Source organism: Barbus barbus (assembly GCF_936440315.1).
Source record: "Barbus barbus genome assembly, chromosome: 48".
Taxonomy (NCBI): Eukaryota; Metazoa; Chordata; class Actinopteri; order Cypriniformes; family Cyprinidae; genus Barbus; species Barbus barbus.
In genome coordinates, this window is record NC_136726.1 from 9,889,433 (window position 1) to 9,908,716 (window position 19,284).

General features: G+C 36.1%; 1 protein-coding gene across 1 annotated transcript; it reads right to left on the reverse strand.

Moving 5' to 3' along the window:
* Positions 1-6,051: 6,051 nt before the first annotated feature.
* Positions 6,052-15,832, reverse strand: LOC306867102 (dihydrolipoyl dehydrogenase, mitochondrial-like). The gene is made up of 14 exons (XM_079412623.1): positions 15,697-15,832; positions 14,250-14,325; positions 14,043-14,122; positions 13,895-13,963; positions 13,744-13,813; positions 13,467-13,567; positions 13,216-13,356; positions 9,771-9,872; positions 9,443-9,633; positions 9,191-9,361; positions 8,923-9,112; positions 8,685-8,822; positions 8,511-8,600; positions 6,052-7,537 (listed from the first exon to the last, which is right to left on the reverse strand). The coding sequence occupies exons 1-14, from the start codon at positions 15,733-15,735 to the stop codon at positions 7,472-7,474; spliced, it is 1,524 nt and encodes a 507-aa protein (XP_079268749.1). The 5' UTR covers positions 15,736-15,832; the 3' UTR covers positions 6,052-7,471.
* Positions 15,833-19,284: the final 3,452 nt, after the last annotated feature.

Consider the following 19,284-nt stretch of genomic DNA (forward strand, 5'->3'; position numbering starts at 1 on the left):
ATAATTATTAAAGTAATAATATACATTAATATTACTTGCTAAATGACAAGCATCTACATAAAACTAGCGGGCTGAATCGACCAATGGCGTGCATTGTGGGTGGGGCTATGGCGTGCATTGTGGGTGGGGCTATGGACTATTCGTACAGATGTTTCGGGGGGGGGGGGGGGGGGGGGGGGGGGCTATAACTGGTTATTAAGACACTTCTTTTAAAATATTATTCATAAGTGATATTTGTATTGTTTAATTAAGTTTAGACAAGTTCTTGAAAAGACGACCCTCCCAAATCTTTGCATTTGCATGACTCATTGTGCCTTGTGTTTACTTGCATGCTGCTTCGAGTTTCCACAGAAAACACAAAATACTCTTGTGGTTGTTTTTAAACCACAGAAATGTCCTTACATGTCACATGTAGTCACTTGTTGTCAAGACTCTAACCTGAACACTGTAAAAAAACAAAAAACATGTAAAATATCTGGAAAAACTCTGGAAAATATTACCATTGTTTGTGGCCATGGCTCGTTTCATGTGACTTGAAAAGGGTGTTTTCGTATGACATTTTTAATATGTCTAGACAGTGGTGTACTATATTATTTTTGGTGTCCGCTCTATTGTGTAATTAAGTTTAAGCATTTTGTTCCAGATATGATTCATTTCCACAGTGTTTTGGTATTTTAACTTCTGTACATTTAGCAGCTGTATTCAAAACCTGAACGTTTTAGTTTTTACATAGTTGGTCATACTAGCAGAGCCAGAGGGGTGTCCTGGGTGGCACTTGACACCACTGGCATCTGAGTGGCCTCCCTGGGTGTCACCCCAAATTTTAATTCGCTGCTGGCAGTTTGATGATTGGCATTTCATTTCAGCTCTTGAGAAAGAGGTATTTGTTTTGACATGCTCTCCATTTTATAAATATTACCAAGATACAGAAGAATAAGTCCAAAGGTGATCACACATTGCACGAGAAGCACATTAGACTTGTTTCACATCATTGTTAATGCACGTAATGACTTCACACTAGGCTGGAAGAGTGCTCATCAACACCCTTATTTTCATTCTTAAAGTGAACTTTTTGCCTGTAAAATGATTAAATGTTGGACTCTTGACTTGAATGTGAGACCATGCGTGGAGCTTTTAATCTGTTATGCATCATATTTTAAGTATAGGGTGTTTATCCTCTGGTTTAGGTTTCCTGAACAACTTCTACGAAAGGTGAGTCACTGTATAAATGTTAGACATTTTGCTTCATTTCATTTAATCAGATTAGAAAGATCATTCCAAATTTAGCCTAACACACTTCTGTGCTAGTAATACACACAGTATACTCTCAGTATGCTACATTTGCCACATTAAACTAGTGGTTATGTGAATTATCACTTCTATCGCCCTTACGAAAAAGAAGTTCATTCAAGTGTGCTATTAGTATACTACTTTTAAACAAAAAAATAGGACAGTATACTTTTAGTCTACTTTTCAGAAATATACTTAAAATGACATTTAAGTATACTTGACATACGTAGAAAAAGTTCAAATATATTTGAGTTAATCCGAGAATCCGTGTTTTCATTGTTATATGGTGGGGGGCGCTAGTACACATCTTCTGTACAGAATAAATAAATAAAACAAGTGAAGAAGAAACCAAAACAGATGCTTCCACATGTTAAAACAGCATCGAAACTGTGTAACGTTATGGAATAAAATGTCGACCAATGAAGAGGTAATAATGACTGTCAAGCTTTGGGGTGTTGATCGACTCCATCTACAAATTCATAATCTTTTTTTCAGCTTTTTGTTCAAAATGTTGTTCATTTCTTTATTTTTTATTTATGAAACTTACTCACATTCAAGTGTTTAAAAAAAGAATGCATGAAGATAGAATACAATGTTTTTGTTTAGAAGCAGATACCCTGTTCTTTATTTTGATGTTTTGTATGTTCAGATATTCATATAACAAAATATATACAAATTAATACCTAAATAGAAACATAGTAGTACTCTTAAAGTATGATGTAAAGTTCACTTAAAGAAAACTTACTAGTATACTTGCAGTATAAAACTGCTAAACTAGTAGTTTACTGAGACTATACTTCAAAGTGAACTAAAAATGCTACTACAAGTATTTAATTAGTAAACTAGCCTATCAGTATACCTATAAGTGCACTTTTAGTATAGTTGCAGTACAAGCTAAAAACATTGATGTAAACTAGTTGTGCACTCAAAGTTTACTACTGTTATACTTAAAGTATACTTAAAAGTATACATTTATATACTAGAAAGTGGGCCAATTTAGTCCCAAGAAGTATTGAAACAGTACACTTACTAGTACACTGATAGTTGTATACTTACTACATAAAGAATACTTTAAAATATATTAGAATTTTACTTAAGTATACTTTAATAAAATAAACTTGAAGTATACTACTTTTTAGTAAGTGTCTCTTATCAGCACAGGTCCTGTTTCCAGAATCTACGGTCTCATTATGCTTGCGCTGTGTTTGCATACTTTATCACAGATGAGGTGAATTAAACACGTTTCAGAGACATTTTCATAAAGCAATAGCACCATCTGTACAAGAATAAAGTTCAACATTTGCCTACTGTATACTATTTAAATACCATTAGAGGAAGCATAAAGTGTCCGACTTAAGATCTCCACTTTCAATTCTGCTCTCGCCGCATGGATTCAAACACACCTAATGAGAAGTGTATTAGCGCCGATGCTTTGTGTGAATGCACCGTTAAAGGTAGGGTAGGCCATTTCAGAGAGGCTAGCAAGCCAGCTTTGAAAGCATAAGATCTCACCCTCCCTGCAAATCACTCTCCAAAGCCCCACCTCCTCCAAAACACACGAACGCGACAGACCAGAGGCTAACCATTGACTCGATGAAAGATGGCGTTGGTAGAGGATTGAATGCAACGGTGTCAGATTACCGCACGTTTCATTCACCAGTGAGAAAACAGTACAGTACAGTGGATATTATTACAGTAATAAAGTCGTCCATGACGTATCACGTCTGCATGAACAGGGTGTGCGGAAACCATAAGGACTGAATATACTCAACTTTTTTATTGTTGCCAAATCAACACTATATAGAGGGGGAAAAAAACGTTAGAACTTGAATAATCAGAAATGTACTGGCTTGTATCTCCTGTGCGTAGAGGGAAGGGTGTGTGTGTGTGTGTGTGTGTGCAGCTCTGCATTTTTCTAACTGTGTAATCTTTGTCTATTTGTTCACATTGTTTTTAACTATGCTGTATAGATGTGTTTTGTCATGTTATAACGTGTCCCTCACGTGTTCCATTCTTTCAGGGTGAAAAAAAGTGTACACTGTATTTTATGAAACAAGACCCCATATTTGTACTAGACAAAATTAATATTCTGAACCCCCAAGTGAATGTACGCACACAAAAATGAGAGAAGGCTAAGTGTTAGGTTGTGTCCCATCTCTACACACTAATTGTCCTGTGGACCCCATTAAGTAGCCTTTGCCATGACTAAAATTCTAATTCTGCTACTGAATGGTCATGTATGTGGAAAACATTAAGATTAACCTGTTTTGTGTGACTGGAAAATCCTCAAAAGCTGGTCTGGTCTGATGTTCAACATAATTTAGGAAACTGAAACTGGTTTAAAAATAAACCAACGAGCAAAATAGAGTAGCTAAAAGCAGCTGAATTAAATTGAACTTTAACAGGAGGTGACATATTTCACATGTTTATCTGCAATTAGCTTATTGACTTGAGTTTCTTTAGAGTTTAATACCCTCCCATCATCTGAAAGTAGTGTGTGAGCTTTACAGCTCTTAGATACCATCATGTTGCCATTAGATGTACACTTGTACACTATAGCCAGGAGTTAAATTGGGATTTATTATGGGGGGGGGGGGGGGGGGGGGGGGGGGGGCTCTATGGTATCGAGCTTATATATATATATAATTTACATTTAGTAATTTAGCACACACTTTTATCCAAAGTGACATACAAATGAGGTTAGTGATATTTTAATCGTTACTTGTCTGGCATTAATGAAGCGTTAAAGTCGAGTCCTGGAGGCCCCGGACGGCCCCGGCCCAATTTAAACCCTGACTATAGCACATAATAATTCACTTTACATTGATGGTTTGCTCATGAATATTTTCAGAAATGAAATCAGACCACAGAGCAATATGTAGGCTACATGAAGACCACTAACTAGACCACTTCCTGAAACCTTTTATAGCTTTGTGTGGACGCTTGAAATCAGTGGGATGGAAAAACTCAAATTTTAATAGAGCTTAATAGTTATAAGCTGCTTACACAATTAATGTGATGTAAAGGCAGTCTAGATATGATATTTATGTCCTAAATTCTTCGCTTTCAAACGTTTAAATGTTCAAACCCTCAGCATTTCAACAATTTTAATGATCAAGCTTTTATTTTGACAGAATCCTGATGAAATGCTGTAAAGTTCTGTTGAAAAATGTTGGAAATTTTACAAGTGTGTAAATAAAGTGAAAACAGCGCAAGTTGGGTCCACAAATGCACATTACATGATGAATTTGAGAAGAATTTCACTACATTTACTGAGAACCGAGATGCTGAAAACATTGGCTGTGCATGGATGTGCTAAACACAGTGCCACACTTCACTCTGAAGCACAGTGCAACAAAATATGCATTTAATTAAATTGCAGTGTTTGATTTGATAATTGTCCAAAGCTTTATAGTGACTTTTATGCAACCCCGTTTATTTATTTTCATTTTATATTCAGTATAATTATGCACTTTATACCAACTTATGAGCCCCTGCAGAAAACTAAAATAAGTTATGAACTCACGATATAATGAAACCGGAAGGATGGGCACTGAAATGTACGGAAGTTCTAAGCGGCCATGCATTATTATAATTTTTCTGTCTTGTTTTCTCGTGATCACGACATAACGAAAGTTGTTTTGTCGTTATCACGACTTAATTTTCTCGTGATCTCGACATAACGAAAGTTATTTTGTGGTTATCTGGACATAACGAAAGTTGTTTTGTCGTTATCACGACTTAACTTTCTCGTGATCTCGACATAACGAAAGTTATTTTGTGGTTATCTGGACATAACGAAAGTTGTTGATCTCAACGTAAAAAACTTTTTCTCACGACGTAATTGTAGGTATCGAGAGAAAATCAGGGTCGCTATATTGTCTTCGACGATAAAGTTGCAGACCCGACAGCCTCCTTCTCAAGCGTCGAACACTTATGTGTAAGTCGTCAATCACTGACAGACACAGAGCTAAAATGTCCGAGTATGAATATGCATGAAAAGTATTCTATCATGGATCAATGTAGTCGGTCACACACACGACACCTTCAATATTTGGGATGGTACTTATACCATATTTTTATTTTTATTATTTCAGTTTGAGTGAGTCCCTGATCAAAGTAAAAGCGAATACGATCATCAGTGATGCTGCGATGATGCTGCTTCTATAGCATTTTCTCATGCCGAATACACAGAGAAAATTAAGTCGTGATAACCACAAAACAACTTTCGTTATGTCGAGATCACGAGAAAATTAAGTCATGATAACCACAAAACAACTTTCGTTATGTCGAGATCACGAGAAAATTAAGTCGTGATAACCACAAAACAACTTTCGTTATGTCGAGATCACGAGAAAACAAGACAGAAAAATTATAATAATGCATGGCCGCTTAGAACTTCCGTAGAAATGTGTCAAATGAAGTGTTTTTAAAACAGGTTTTATCGCCATCTGTTAAACAGTGTCAAGTTTCAATAATCCTTGTTTCACTGGAGAAAGCAACAAGAGGACTCGTATTTTAGCCACAAGTAATGGTTTAAAATGTCTTGATGGATTTGTTTCTTACAAACATGCAGCTTTTCACTTCACAAGACAATAACTGATGGACTGCAGTTATGTGGGTTATTGTGATGTTTTTATCAGCTGTTTGGAGTCTCATTCTGACGGCACCCATCTGCACTTTGAAAGGCCTGAGGGTGAGTAAATTGTCAGCAGATTTTTGTTTTCAGGTGAACTATTCCTTTAAGGATAACTTCAGTTTCTAACCCAATCTGTTTATTTTTTAGATCACAAAAGGAACAAAGAGAATAGTTTTCAGGAATAACAGGTACAGCAGGCAATACATCCGAAAGCCTCCCATCCTTTCTGCTTTCGGTCACAACAGCTTTCACTTTGTGACAACAAAGGTCTGAGCGGACGTGATTTAGTGTGTTCATCCAAACTGATTGAAGCCATTAGTGACCACTTTTGTGGCCCCTTCTTCATTAATTTATTATGATGTATCTGAAGTAGACACATACTCATTGTCCCCAGAATGTATTTAGAAACTTAAAACAAATTTGAAATTAGGGAGGGAAAATGACAAACCCATTAGCATTTATTCTTAGGAAATATAGCACAAGCACAATTCATGTAGGTTTGAAATTATACAAGAATGAACTGTTGAAAAGATGACAAGTTTTGGCCACTATCTGGTTGTCGTACTCAAAGAAATGTTCAACATGCATAGACCATAATTGGTTACTCCATGTGCAGGAGACATTGACCTCTGGTGGCCTGAAGGAGTTTTGAATTTATACAGGCTAAATAATTATTATATATGTTCATTTTATAATTAGCATAGTGTTCCCTCAAATCTTGCCTTAACATATGCTCGTCTTAATAAGTAAACTATATGTGATTATTTGCTGACACTGGCTGATGCAAATGCTAAAAAAAAGGCAAAATTTGTATTTTTTTATGGGAACTACCGTAAACCTGAAGAATACAGTTATAGACGTTTACTTCCCTATAAAAAATGACTTCTGCAGTTAATCATCTGAAAAGTTCAGTTCTTCACACAGTCCGAAAATGGAAATTCTATTACTAAATTATATGTACTTGCAGTCACTGGTAAGGGGATTTTTGTTTTGTATGGCTCAAATTGTGCTCAAAAATGTTCAAACATACCACAAATTCTTTAGATATTTTGAACCCAGACCATTCCTTCAACTACCCATCACAAAGTGCATTAAATTATCTTTTCAAATCCTCATACATCTTAGACTGTGCTCAAAGCATATCTCCCTAATGAAAGCAAGAATTAACACTGCATAAAGATGTTCCTCTTTATTCATCTCCTGTGTGTTTCAATACAGCCAAAGTCCATTTTATTGCTTTGGTGTTCAGGAGACTATTTATGACCACCAGCATGAGATGTGTTACACATAACCCAACAGTGAACAACACTGATTTATAAAATCCAAATCATGTTCTTCTCAGTCAGGCGAAGTTCAACACAAGACCCAAACTCCTTTATTAGGACATTTAAATAAGAGACTAAGTGATTTACAGGGTTATTGTGGATGTATGCATAAAGGGTACATTTGAAAGCCCAGAGACTGAAGAACTCTAGATTGTGCGGACTTTTTGGAAAAAAATTGCAGAAGATTATTTTATATACAAATGCATATGAAGAAAATCTAGAAGTTGATAGCTTTTCCAAACGAAGCAGCAAGGTTAGCTTCTCTGAAGGCCTCTGATACAGTCTGGGAAAAGAGGAAAAGCTTGATTAATATAAATGTAAAAAAAATAAAATTATTATATAAAAGACAATTTTTGGGCAAAAGAGAAAGTTTGGTTAACATGGAAAAAAAAAGAATAATGTTACAATTAATAATAATATACATTTTTGTGCATTGCTTTTGCATGTGTCTCTTAGGGCTGTCAAATTGGCTGAAAAACTAAATTCGAATTTTGTACTAAAATATTACCAATATTCGAATTTAAAAGGAATAATTTCTGTTAGGGGGAAAAAAAGCTTTTGGCTTCTCTCCTAAGGCCACAAGAGGGCACAGAGCAAAATATTACTAATGCATGTTTCTTCATAGCAATAAAAAAACATGACTATCTTTGGGAAAAAAAATAAGATTTAAAATAATGTTTATAAACCATATATAATTACGTTGCTTAAACAATTAGAAACAAAAAGCATCATGAATGTATGCATAGTTTAAAACTAAGGACCGAAAACGAATCACAAAATTTTTTCATTTAAAAACATGAGACGCAGTGGGATGCAGAAAAACCGCCATAAAGTCTCGAGACATGTTTTCTAAAAGTTGAACTTACATTAATCTTACATGGGTTTCTAAACATGCGGCTTTCTTGTGCGACATGCGAGTGCAACGGTGATAGATGTCCCTCAAGAAAATGCGACAAATATGCATTGTTTTTTTGACAGCCCTAGTGTCTCTAAATACATATATAATAATAATAATAAATATTTTTATAAAACAAATTGTATATATTATGCAAAATTGTTTTATATATAAACAATATTGTAATTATTTAATTATTAATGTTGATATTTTATTTTTAATATTTTACAATAAACAAAAAAACATTGGTCAAGGTTAATGTGCTCATTCCTCAGAATGTCTATTAATTACAGGAATCTATGAGAAAAAGAAGAAAAAATAAAGTAGAATGAAATCCGTAGACTATATTCAGGACACTTACAGGATGGGCATGGCACACTCTTGCAACATCCTCACATGATGCTCCATATTCCATAGCTAATGCAGCCTCATTAATCATCTCTCCTGCCCCCTGTAAAATGAAAATTGAATACATGAATTATGTACTTGAAAATAAAAATGACCTCCTACAGAGGAAAAGCAAAAGCATCATTACCGTTCCCAGAATGTGTGCTCCCAGCATCCTGTCTGTGTCCTTGTGGCTGAGGATCTTTACCAGTCCATCTGTATCAGCATTCGTCTTGGCTCTGCTGTTGGCTGCGAAGGGGAATTTGCCCACCTTATACGGCACGCCCTGGAAAATAGGCAATTATTGGATGTATATTAGAAGAAAATGTTTGATATGACATGCAATTTAAATAGAAAGGTGTGCTAAAAATAATGAGTCTACTCACTTCCTCTTTGAGCAGTTCCTCAGTCTTGCCGATCCAGGCGACCTCAGGGTGTGTGTATATAACAGAGGGCACACAGTTGTAGTCGATATGGACGGCTCCTCCTGCCATTCCCTCGACACAAATGATACCTTCATCTTCTGCTTTATGGGCCAACATGGGTCCAGCTATAACATCTCCAATGGCATAGATACTAGAAGAGATTTGCAAAGCATATTAGGACTTCTCGGTCGCTACGCATACAAGAAAACTCATTTTTAAATCTCCATACCTGGGCACTTTGGTCTGGAAACGACCATTGACAGGGATTCTCCCACGGTTATCCAGTTCAATACCGACAGCCTCAAGGCCGAGGTTACTGGTGAAGGGACGGCGGCCAATGCACACCAGCAGAACGTCACAGGTGAGCGTCTCGCTCTTGCCACCAGCTGCAGCTTCCACACTAACCAACGGAAACATCAAAATGGGCAAATGCACTAGATGAATTAGTTCTACACAGCAGATGAATAAATGCTGCACTCACGCCACATCGATCTTGCCATCAGGTCTCTTGGTGGCGCCCATGACCTTGGTGCTCAGTTTGAACTTCAACCCCTGCTTCTGGAGAATTCGATGGAAGTTCTTGGAGATCTCCATGTCGATGCCCATTCCGCCGACGTGGCCGAGGAACTCCACCGCTGTGACTTTGGCACCAAGCCTCTGCCATACGGACCCCTGGAAACAAACAGAATGGATCTCCATTATCCAGTAACCCTATTTAGAAGCATCATCAGACTGCAAATGTTACAAACAAGCAATTTAGATCAGTGTTATGCTGATTATGGAATGATACACCTCAATCATCGACTCACCAACTCTACGCCAATGACTCCAGCTCCAATCACGATGAGCTCCTCTGGAACCTTCTTAAGGGACAAAGCGCCGGTGGACGAGACAATGGTGTCTTCATCAACCTATCAAAAGAGGATCATAATTATACAAGACAGCATACCAAGCAAGAAAACGGTTGGTTACAAATAATTTTTTCCACTAAGTAAAAACCTGAAACGACAATGGCTTATTGCAATTATCAAGCCTCATTGCAAGACTCAAATTTAATTAATGAGAAGAAGCGCTTATAAACCGGCTGCTGTCAACACAAGAGAAGCTTTAAGGGTTAGTTCACCCAAAAATGAAAATTCATTCTAAACCTGTAAGACCTTCGTTCATCTTCAGAACACAAATCTGAGAGCTCTCTGACCCTCCGTTCAGCATGTGCGCACTCTCTACTGAACGTAAACAACTCTGATTGCGTTCTGGAGTACTCTCCAAAATGACAGAAGACGGTAACTCGGGGAGAAGAATTGTTGAATAAATTATGTTATTATTGATTTCTTTGCACACAAAAAGTATTCTCGTAGCTTCGTAAAATTACGATTGAACCACTGATGGCACATAGACTATTTTACCGATGTCCTTGCTACGTTTCTAGGCTGCGTTTCCCAAAAGCATCGTAAGCTTAAGTACAGCGTAGACCCATTGAAACCAATGGAGCTACGATCAACTTAAGCTTACAATGCTTTTCCCAGGAACATTACAGTTGCATTACTGCCTACAGAGGGTCAGAAAGCTCTCAGATTTAATCAAAATATCTTAATTTGTGTTTCGAAGATGAATGAAGGTCTTATGGGTTTGGAACTGACATGAGGGTGAGTAATTATTGACAGAATTTTCATTTTTGGGTGAACTAACCCTTTAAAAGGTGTGTGCACACAAAAAGCAAATTTAATTATTTGTGCAAATAGAGTACACATGATGTAATGCATAGATGCGAATTGGGCGATGTGATTGCAACGAACATGAGATATTTGCCTCGTTCGCATCTTTCAACTCGAGTGGCAAATTCACATGATGCATTGTCGTGCAGGACAAACAGAAGTGCTTATTGACACGTCCAGTTTGACATCTGAAATTACTAGGGATGCACCGAATGTTCAGCAAACGAAATTATTTGGCCACAAATAGCAAAAAAAGCTCTTTCGGTGTTCAGCCAAACAAGCGAAAACACAGATTAAATTGTACCGAACAATGGCGTGACGTGATCAAATAGAGGCACGCACTAATGCAGCAAACATGTCGGCAGTGTGGAAGCATTTAAAACTGAGATGCAAAAATCCTTACAAGCAACGACAGCGAGAGACTGTTAAGTGCTGCATCACATGTCTTCGATGAGAAGAGGAAAGTGTGGTTGTTGCTGGTTACTGTATGATGACTGAAATTGTGAAATGGCCTTAAACAATTAAATAAACTGCATTCTGTTATGTTTTATAATACATGCACGGATTGCATGTATTCAAACAGCGCTGCGTGAGCTTGCAGCGCCAGGGTTCAAATTGGGATCTGTAATATATTCTAATATTTTAAAAGAAGTCTCTTCTGCTCAGCAAGGCTGCATTTATTTGTACAGTAATAAATAATTAATTTTAAGTTAAATTGTGCTTTGTTGGTATAATGTCTGCTAAAATGTCAAGTATTTCACAATTTAAATTGTTGTTTTGTAATCGATATTTTCTTTGAAAATCAAGACAAAACAGTAAAAAGCACATTTTGGCTATTTAATTTATACAATGGTGAAAAAAAAATACAAAATACATGGGGGGAGAAAATGCAAAAAAACGTTTTCCAGGGTTTCATTTTGTTCGTTTTTTCAGCCAAGTATTTTCATTTCGGTGCATCCCTAGAAATCACATGTGATTTGAGGTTTCTGTGGGTGGGACATGTAGAGCAGGGGTCCTCAACTCTGGCCCTCGAGGTCCTCGAGTTTAGCTCCAACCCTAATCAAACACACCTGACCAACATTGTTTAAAAAAAGTCGGGGTAGCGCCGAGTTCTCGTGCCTCCGTTGGGATAAAAAAAAAATAGCCAATCCCCATCGAGTGTTCACTTTCAGCGCTGAGGAGTGTTGAGAAAAGAAACCTCGCAAGGGAGGCTAGCCTCTCTTCTGGTATCAACCAATCACCATAGAGACATAAATGACGTGATATTAGTTTGAACTAGTGCTGTCAATCGATTAAAAATGTTTTACTAATTAAGCGCACATTTTCTCTGCGATTAATCCCACATAACATTAAAGTTTTTAAAATATACTTTTATATTGCAATAATTTCACATTCAAATTGTACAAACAACATTTTTATATTTGTTTAACGCATCTTTTTTTTTATGACTGAAGGCCAGCATCACTGATACCAAGTAATACTGATTTCCCTATAAAAAAAAAATTCCCCTAATATTTAACCATTGCTGCTGAACGTGACGGGGATCTGACACGCATCGTATTTTCTCTAAATTCTCATCACCTTTTCTGACCCATTTCAGTCTCTTCTAATGAGCTGACAAGTTGAATCGAGTGTGTTAGATGAGGGAGACAGTGCTGGGATTCTCCAGGACAGTTTTGAAAACCATTTCTGAGACATGTTCTTAATGTAACTCATATAACATATTATATGCACGCACAGTTTTAAGGCAGGTAGTTTTAATCGTCTTTTTGGTAACTTCATGCCTTAACTGACCACAACATTGCATGCACGTAGTTTATTTCGCGCTTTGATCTGAATTGACACAGACTACAGCATACGCCGTTTCCACGCTTGTTTGACTCGCGCCTGCAGCTGAAGTGAAGCTGGAGCGCACGTCTGAAACGTCTCCGGATTGATCTGATCATAAAGACATTCTGCGACTGAATAAATGGACTTCTTGTCAAGAAAAAAACAGACAGAAACAGCAGTTATGAGTGGGGTGGCCAACCCTAGGCTACGCGTTAATCTGAAAAAATTAATTGTCTGCGTTAACGCACACATTTTGACAGCACTAGTTTGAACGTCTCCCGCTGCGTTGATAATGTACGAAGTAAGTTACTTATGATGAGTAGCGATATTGAATTTACCAAGCTGTCTTTCAAACAGTGTATACAAATTAAAAATAAAGGGAGAACGCGCCTAAGATGGATATAGGCTACAGCAGTCGTGGCTTAATTAAATGGCATAATACAGACTTTTAAGAAGGGATGGATGTTTGCTTCAAGTGATAGGCCAGGTAAGTGCAATTATATTATTTTGCTGTACGAGTCCTTTTCTTTACGTTTTCTGACTAAAAGCAACCAAAAAGCCATTTTAAAGTGGTTACGCAAATATGTTAATAATATTAATCGGCAGGGATCCCCAGGCTGATTAGTGTGCCTCCTCTGTTTTAAAACCCACGAGCCGCCACTGCCCATGAATCATCAGCAGCTTATGTTCTTGTTTATCGCTGATGTACCTCAATGCCTGGGAAGGGGGTGACCTCTGATCCAGTAGCGATGAGGATGTTCTTAGTGTTTATGACCTGTTCTCCATCTGCAGTCTTTGCGGTAACTTGATTCTTGCCTGTTACCGTTCCAAAACCGTTGACGTGAGTTACCTAGGGATTGCAAAAAATGTAGTATGGCTCTAAAAAGTGTATTGATCTACAACCACGTTACCATTGGATATACAGCTAAAACAAATAGAAAACGAAATACTGAATCTCACTTTGTTCTGTTTGAATAAGTGTGCGATTCCTCCGGTCAGAGCTTTGACAGCCCCGCTCTTCTGTGCCATCATCTTCTCCAGGTTCAACGAGATCCCCTGAACTAATGTAGAAGAAATCATGATGAAACAGATTTACTAACAGACTTAAAATAAAAATGCCCCAAAATCCTCTCAAATTTATTAAATGGCCTCATTCAAATCTGTTGGCTTCTGCATATCCTTGACACAATAACATGCGATATGTGGTCCCATATCACATGTTTACACTTGAACTTACTTTCAATGCCTCTGCTTTCTAAATCGTTCCCGTGTGCCAAGTGATACAGGTACGAGTTGTTTAGCAGAGCCTTAAATAAGCAAAAACAAACAAAAATCAAGTTAAGCAAAAGTTAAAAGCATTTTGGAAAAGCATTTTTAAATTCACAAACCTTTGACGGGATGCAGCCCACGTTCAAGCACGTTCCTCCGAGGGTCGCGTTCTTTTCCACACATACTGTCTGTGAAAGAAGTTTGCATGTTACCAACGCAGTCAAAGAAAAGCTGATGGTATCTGTGATCTGGGTGTCAAAATGGTACCTTAAAGCCAAGCTGAGCTGCTTTGATGGCGGCGACGTATCCTCCAGGCCCAGAGCCCACAACTGTGACATCAGCATCAACTTTGACAGAACAAATGATTGTTTCAATATAGATTTACATATTAGTGCATTTCATATCATTTAGCTTGTCTATTGTTAAAGGTCATCACTAAATGTTTATAAATATAATGATTATAAGTCGTCTCACTTGGTGCATTATCAGCATACGTTCTCAACGACAAGACTGTGGCTCCATGCAGCTTGGAGGGGAGATGCTGACCTCGCTGTATTGTACAAAAATTATATATTTATTATACAGATATTGCTTCTCCATACTCTATTGTAATGATTACAAATGACAAACAAAATATTTGAATACACTTTAAAATAAAATAAATAATCCAAGGAGAAAGAGACAAAAATAGAAAAATAATTGTTAGCATTTAAAGGGATAAAATGCGCTGCAACTTCAGAAAACAAATGCAAATAGAAAGAGCACCACAAATCAAGAAAACAACAATTTGACAGCAGGTGCTGCAAATGCTCACAACACAAACAAAAACAAAAAACATTATCTGCGCGTTTCTTTGTTTGGTTGTGTTGTGAGTATTTGCAGCACCTGCTGTCAAACGGATGAAGTTGTTTTCTTCTATATGCAGTGCGTTTCTTTCTTTGTTTGTGTTGTGAGCATTTGTAGCACGTGTGTTGTAAAATTGACGAAGTTCTTTTTTTTCTATTTGCAGCGCATTGAGCTCTCTCGGCCACTGTATAAAGGGCAAAAGAAAGTTAATCACAGATATTAAACAGTTGCATAATTATGTTGCAATAAAGGCAGGCCTTAAATGTCTCCAAATAGATATTAGGTTAAAAAAAAAGTTGAAAATTATAAAAAAAATAAAATTTGGCCACTAACTGAAATAAAATAAGTTGAAGTATTATAATAACTAAAATTGAAATAAAACTTTTATATATATATAAAAAATTGAAAAATAAAATCTAGACATTTTTTTCACAATTTAGTTTTTTAGACTAAGAATCACTAACAGTGAGCATTCAATGACAAAAGGCACAAGGAATATTTATTTGATCTAATTTGCTGGTTACTTTTGCACAGTCTAGTACAGTTAGTAAAAACCAAGACAGCAAATGCATAACCAAGAATGTTATTTTAAAATATGTTTTCACTTCTTTTTCCAAACTAAATGTTCCCTAAATGTGGCTTTGTCTTAAAATCTAGTGTTCTGTCTAACGTTACCTAGACTGCACTTTTGGGCATCACTGGCATATTCTATGTAGGCGGCTTATTAAGTATTGTATTTGAACATACTTATGATGTCTAAAAAGGCTTAGTGTGTACCTAAATCAGAATGAAGTGCAAGTTCAACCAGAGATCACAGATCAAATTCGTAGTTGTGTAAATATGCATTTCGATAGATTAAATATATAAATACAAGTACATTCATGTAGCTAAACACAAACTCAGCCCTCTTTGTTGGTGTTTATGGACTGACAACTGTGCACGGTGACATGAGAGTATGTTGGGCCTAAGTTACGCAGTAATAACATTGCATTTCTGTCTAGTGTTTTCTTTTCATTCTAACGTAGTATGGATATATCCAAAGTACAATGTCCTGAACAACATAAACAGTCCTTACCGTGGCGAGTGTGCGGTATAGATGGTTCCAGGTCTGCATTTTGACTGTACGTCCCTCCCGAGACAGCTTCACCTACAGCACTCGCTGTGTCCAAGGACTCGTCGCTTTACGCATGCGCAGTACAGAGTCGCTGCCTGATGATGTCACTCATCCAGCTTGTTACCCGACCTGTAGAAACTTCAAATCATTTGTTAAGAGAAGTCAGAAACCATTTTTAATGTTTTAATTTCGGTTCAATGTATACTAAATCATTTTGGTCTCAAATTTCATTAATTATTTTCGAGGTTTGTCCACAAAATATTTAAATATCTGATACAATGGTTTGTGATATCAGTTGGATTGACAATACAATCTAAAATATGTCAGTTGTTCCAAGAATTAGACTATTTTAGAGCATTTTTCACTTCTATAAAGAACAACAGTAAAGCCATCTCTGTTATTGATGTTGGCTACTAATTACTTGACCTATTTTTGTTGTAAGATGTATTATGGATGCATATATTTTGCATGCATACTGTTTCCACTGATAAAAAGTGTTTTTAGCTGCTAAACTGTTAACTGTATTTCAACTGTTTTCCCCTGTTAAGAAATCATTAACAAATATAGCTGCAATTAATGCGGTTCAAGACTGTGTTTTAAGACCTATATATAGACATATATAGCATATAAGCATATATAGACATTTTAAGATGATTTTACCCAAAAAGGCTAAAAATATTTTTTTATTAAATTATTAGAAATATTATTTAATGATTTATTACTTTTGACCATTAAGTGGTGCTGCTCTCAAATTAATGTGGTGTGGTTAACTAGGGGTAACGATGACAGTTTGGTGCCAATATGGGGGTTGTGGCTAGAAGGGATACAGCAAAAACCGGAAGCTAACGATACACTGAATTGTCTACCTAGTAGATTGTGTTTTATTACTGTCTACACCTACCCCGACCCTAAACCTCAAAAATACAGTGTGAGAACAATTACGCTATATTGATGTGCGCATGCCCAGTAGTTTTTGCTGTATTCCTGTCACACCCTGTGGTGTTCCGGGTCAAAAAGTGCTTATAAATCACTCATTTTGTTATATTATCAGATTGGATTGAATCTTTTTGTCAACTTGTTATCTGTCATTTAGGGCTGGTTTTGTGTTTCTATGTGCATCTGATTAATCGTAGGCCTCATTTACCTCGTTTTTTGAGTGAAAAATAATTTTTTATGAATAATTTTCACAATATTAAAAAAAAAAAAAAAAAAAAATTGCACTGTTTATCACACTAGTGTACTTTAATGTTTAATCATGAGGTTTGCTTTTAAATGCTTTTATTTTGTACAAAATTTCAAAAAGTCACACCCTGTGGTGTTCCGGGTCAAAAATGACCCGGCCTCAAAAAGTGCTTATAAATCTCTCATTTTGTTATATTATCAGATTGGATTCAATCTTTTTGTCAACTTGTTTTCTTTCATTTAGGGCTGGTTTTGTGTTCTATGTGCATCTGATTAATTGTAGGCCTCATTTATCTGAAAGTAGGCACCTCATTTACTTTAACATAGCAATAATGTTGTTTTTTTATGTACATTGCTTTTATACACACAGCTTTGTATGTAACTGTTTATTAATATTAATTTCTGTGTAGGTGAATAAACTGCATTTTCTAATTATTTACTAAGGGTGTTTTTTCCCCCTACTTCAGTGCCTCTTACACCCTGAAAATTCATAACTTAAAGCATGCAATAAATAAATAAATAATACTGATATAATATAATATAATATATCAATACCTTTGAATAAAGGGAGAAATGCTCAGTTTCTGCAATGTACACTTTCGTGTAGCCTACTTCCCCTTTACAAGCTCTACCATTAGATCAACTTATCCCATGCAGGTCTGAAGAAACACTTCCCTCTAGTGGTTAAACAAGGCAAATTATACTCAGAAACTTTTTTTCCACAAGCAATGCAAGCTACTGTGCTCGTTTTAGACTCGTTTTCATATGCGTAGGAATTAAAAGAAACACACCATGCAAAAAATAAAAAAGGATCTTTATCATATGGTTCGTTTTCCCAGCTTACATCCTACAGTTTGTAAAACTCATACTTGATACATTTTTGGTCGATTGATTCCGTTAAAAGTAACTTGGTATTAAAGTGAGGTGAAATTCAATAATAATTTGCTTCCGTCTTTTACGACTATTTCCTTCATTACAACTTCAGTTTTATTAGGATATTATTAATAATTCATGATAATGAATAAAATTCCTCTGTAACTCTTGCTACAGCAGGGCGCTGACTTTTGCCACCTCCACTGCGCATGCGCACTGCGCACCCTATTTGAATAAAAGTGTTTGTCATATGCATGTACATACATGTAAAAACTATCAACAAAAAATGTTTTTGAATTGAGAATTTCACTGATTATTATATTATATTATAAATATTATACAAATGCTGATTGAGGCAAATTGTATCCATAGAAATGTAAGGATTTAAAAAAAAAAGACATTTTATTAAAGTTTTTAATTTCTTAAATTAAATGATTACAGAGTGGCAAATGCATACATAATCTGTGCATCATCACTACAGGCAGTGAAAACATGATAGTTTTCATTTTAAAAATAGCAATTGTTTCTACAAATAAATATCCTATTTAAATGTAATGGCATCAAATATGGACTTGAGCATCGGTGTATATTCAAATGAACAAATTTAAAAATAAAAAGAATGTTTTATTTAAATTTTTGTTCTACGTTACTTATATAAAGTTAAAGAACAGTTCACCCAACAATGAAAATGTATTCACCCTCAGCCCATTCAAGATGTAGATGAATGTGTGTCTTCATCAGATCAGATTTGGAGAAATTTAGCATTACGTTATTTGCTCAGCAATGGGTCCTCTGCCATGAATGGGTGCCGTCAGAATGAGAGTCCAAACAGCGTGTTTCTAAGAAACAAATCCATCATTATGGCATTTTAATGATAACCTGTTACTTCTGGCCAAAATTCCAGTCCGTAATCCATAATAACACTTCCTTTAGTGAAAAAATGAATTTTGTCACTGAATTTTCAGCTAATTTTAATTTTTGGGTGAACTATTCCTTTAAATCTATCAAATAATGTGACCATGTTAAGTATCCGATTTATTGTATAAGTACTAAGTCATGGGGAAACAACTGACCCTGATAATGACCCGAATGCACTGCTACTTTTACAGTACATTTCACTCAATACTTCTGTCATCATTTACTCACCCTCAAGTAGTTCCAAACCTGTATGAATTTCTTTGTTCTGCTGAACACAAAGCAAGATATTTTGAAGAAAGTTTGTAACCAGGCTGTTTTGGGACACCACTGACTTCCATAGTAGGAAAAAAAAAAACTATGGAAGTCAGTGGTGCCCCAGAACTGCTCTGGTTTCCCACATTCTTCAGAATATCTTCCTTTGTGTTCAGCAGAACAAAGACATTCACACAGCTTTGAAAGTACTTGAGGGTGAGTAAATGATGACAGAATTTTCCTTTTTGGGTGAACAATCCCTTTTAGTTATTTTGTTACAATTCATGAGTATAAGAATTACTAATGGTCTGACTCTGTATACGC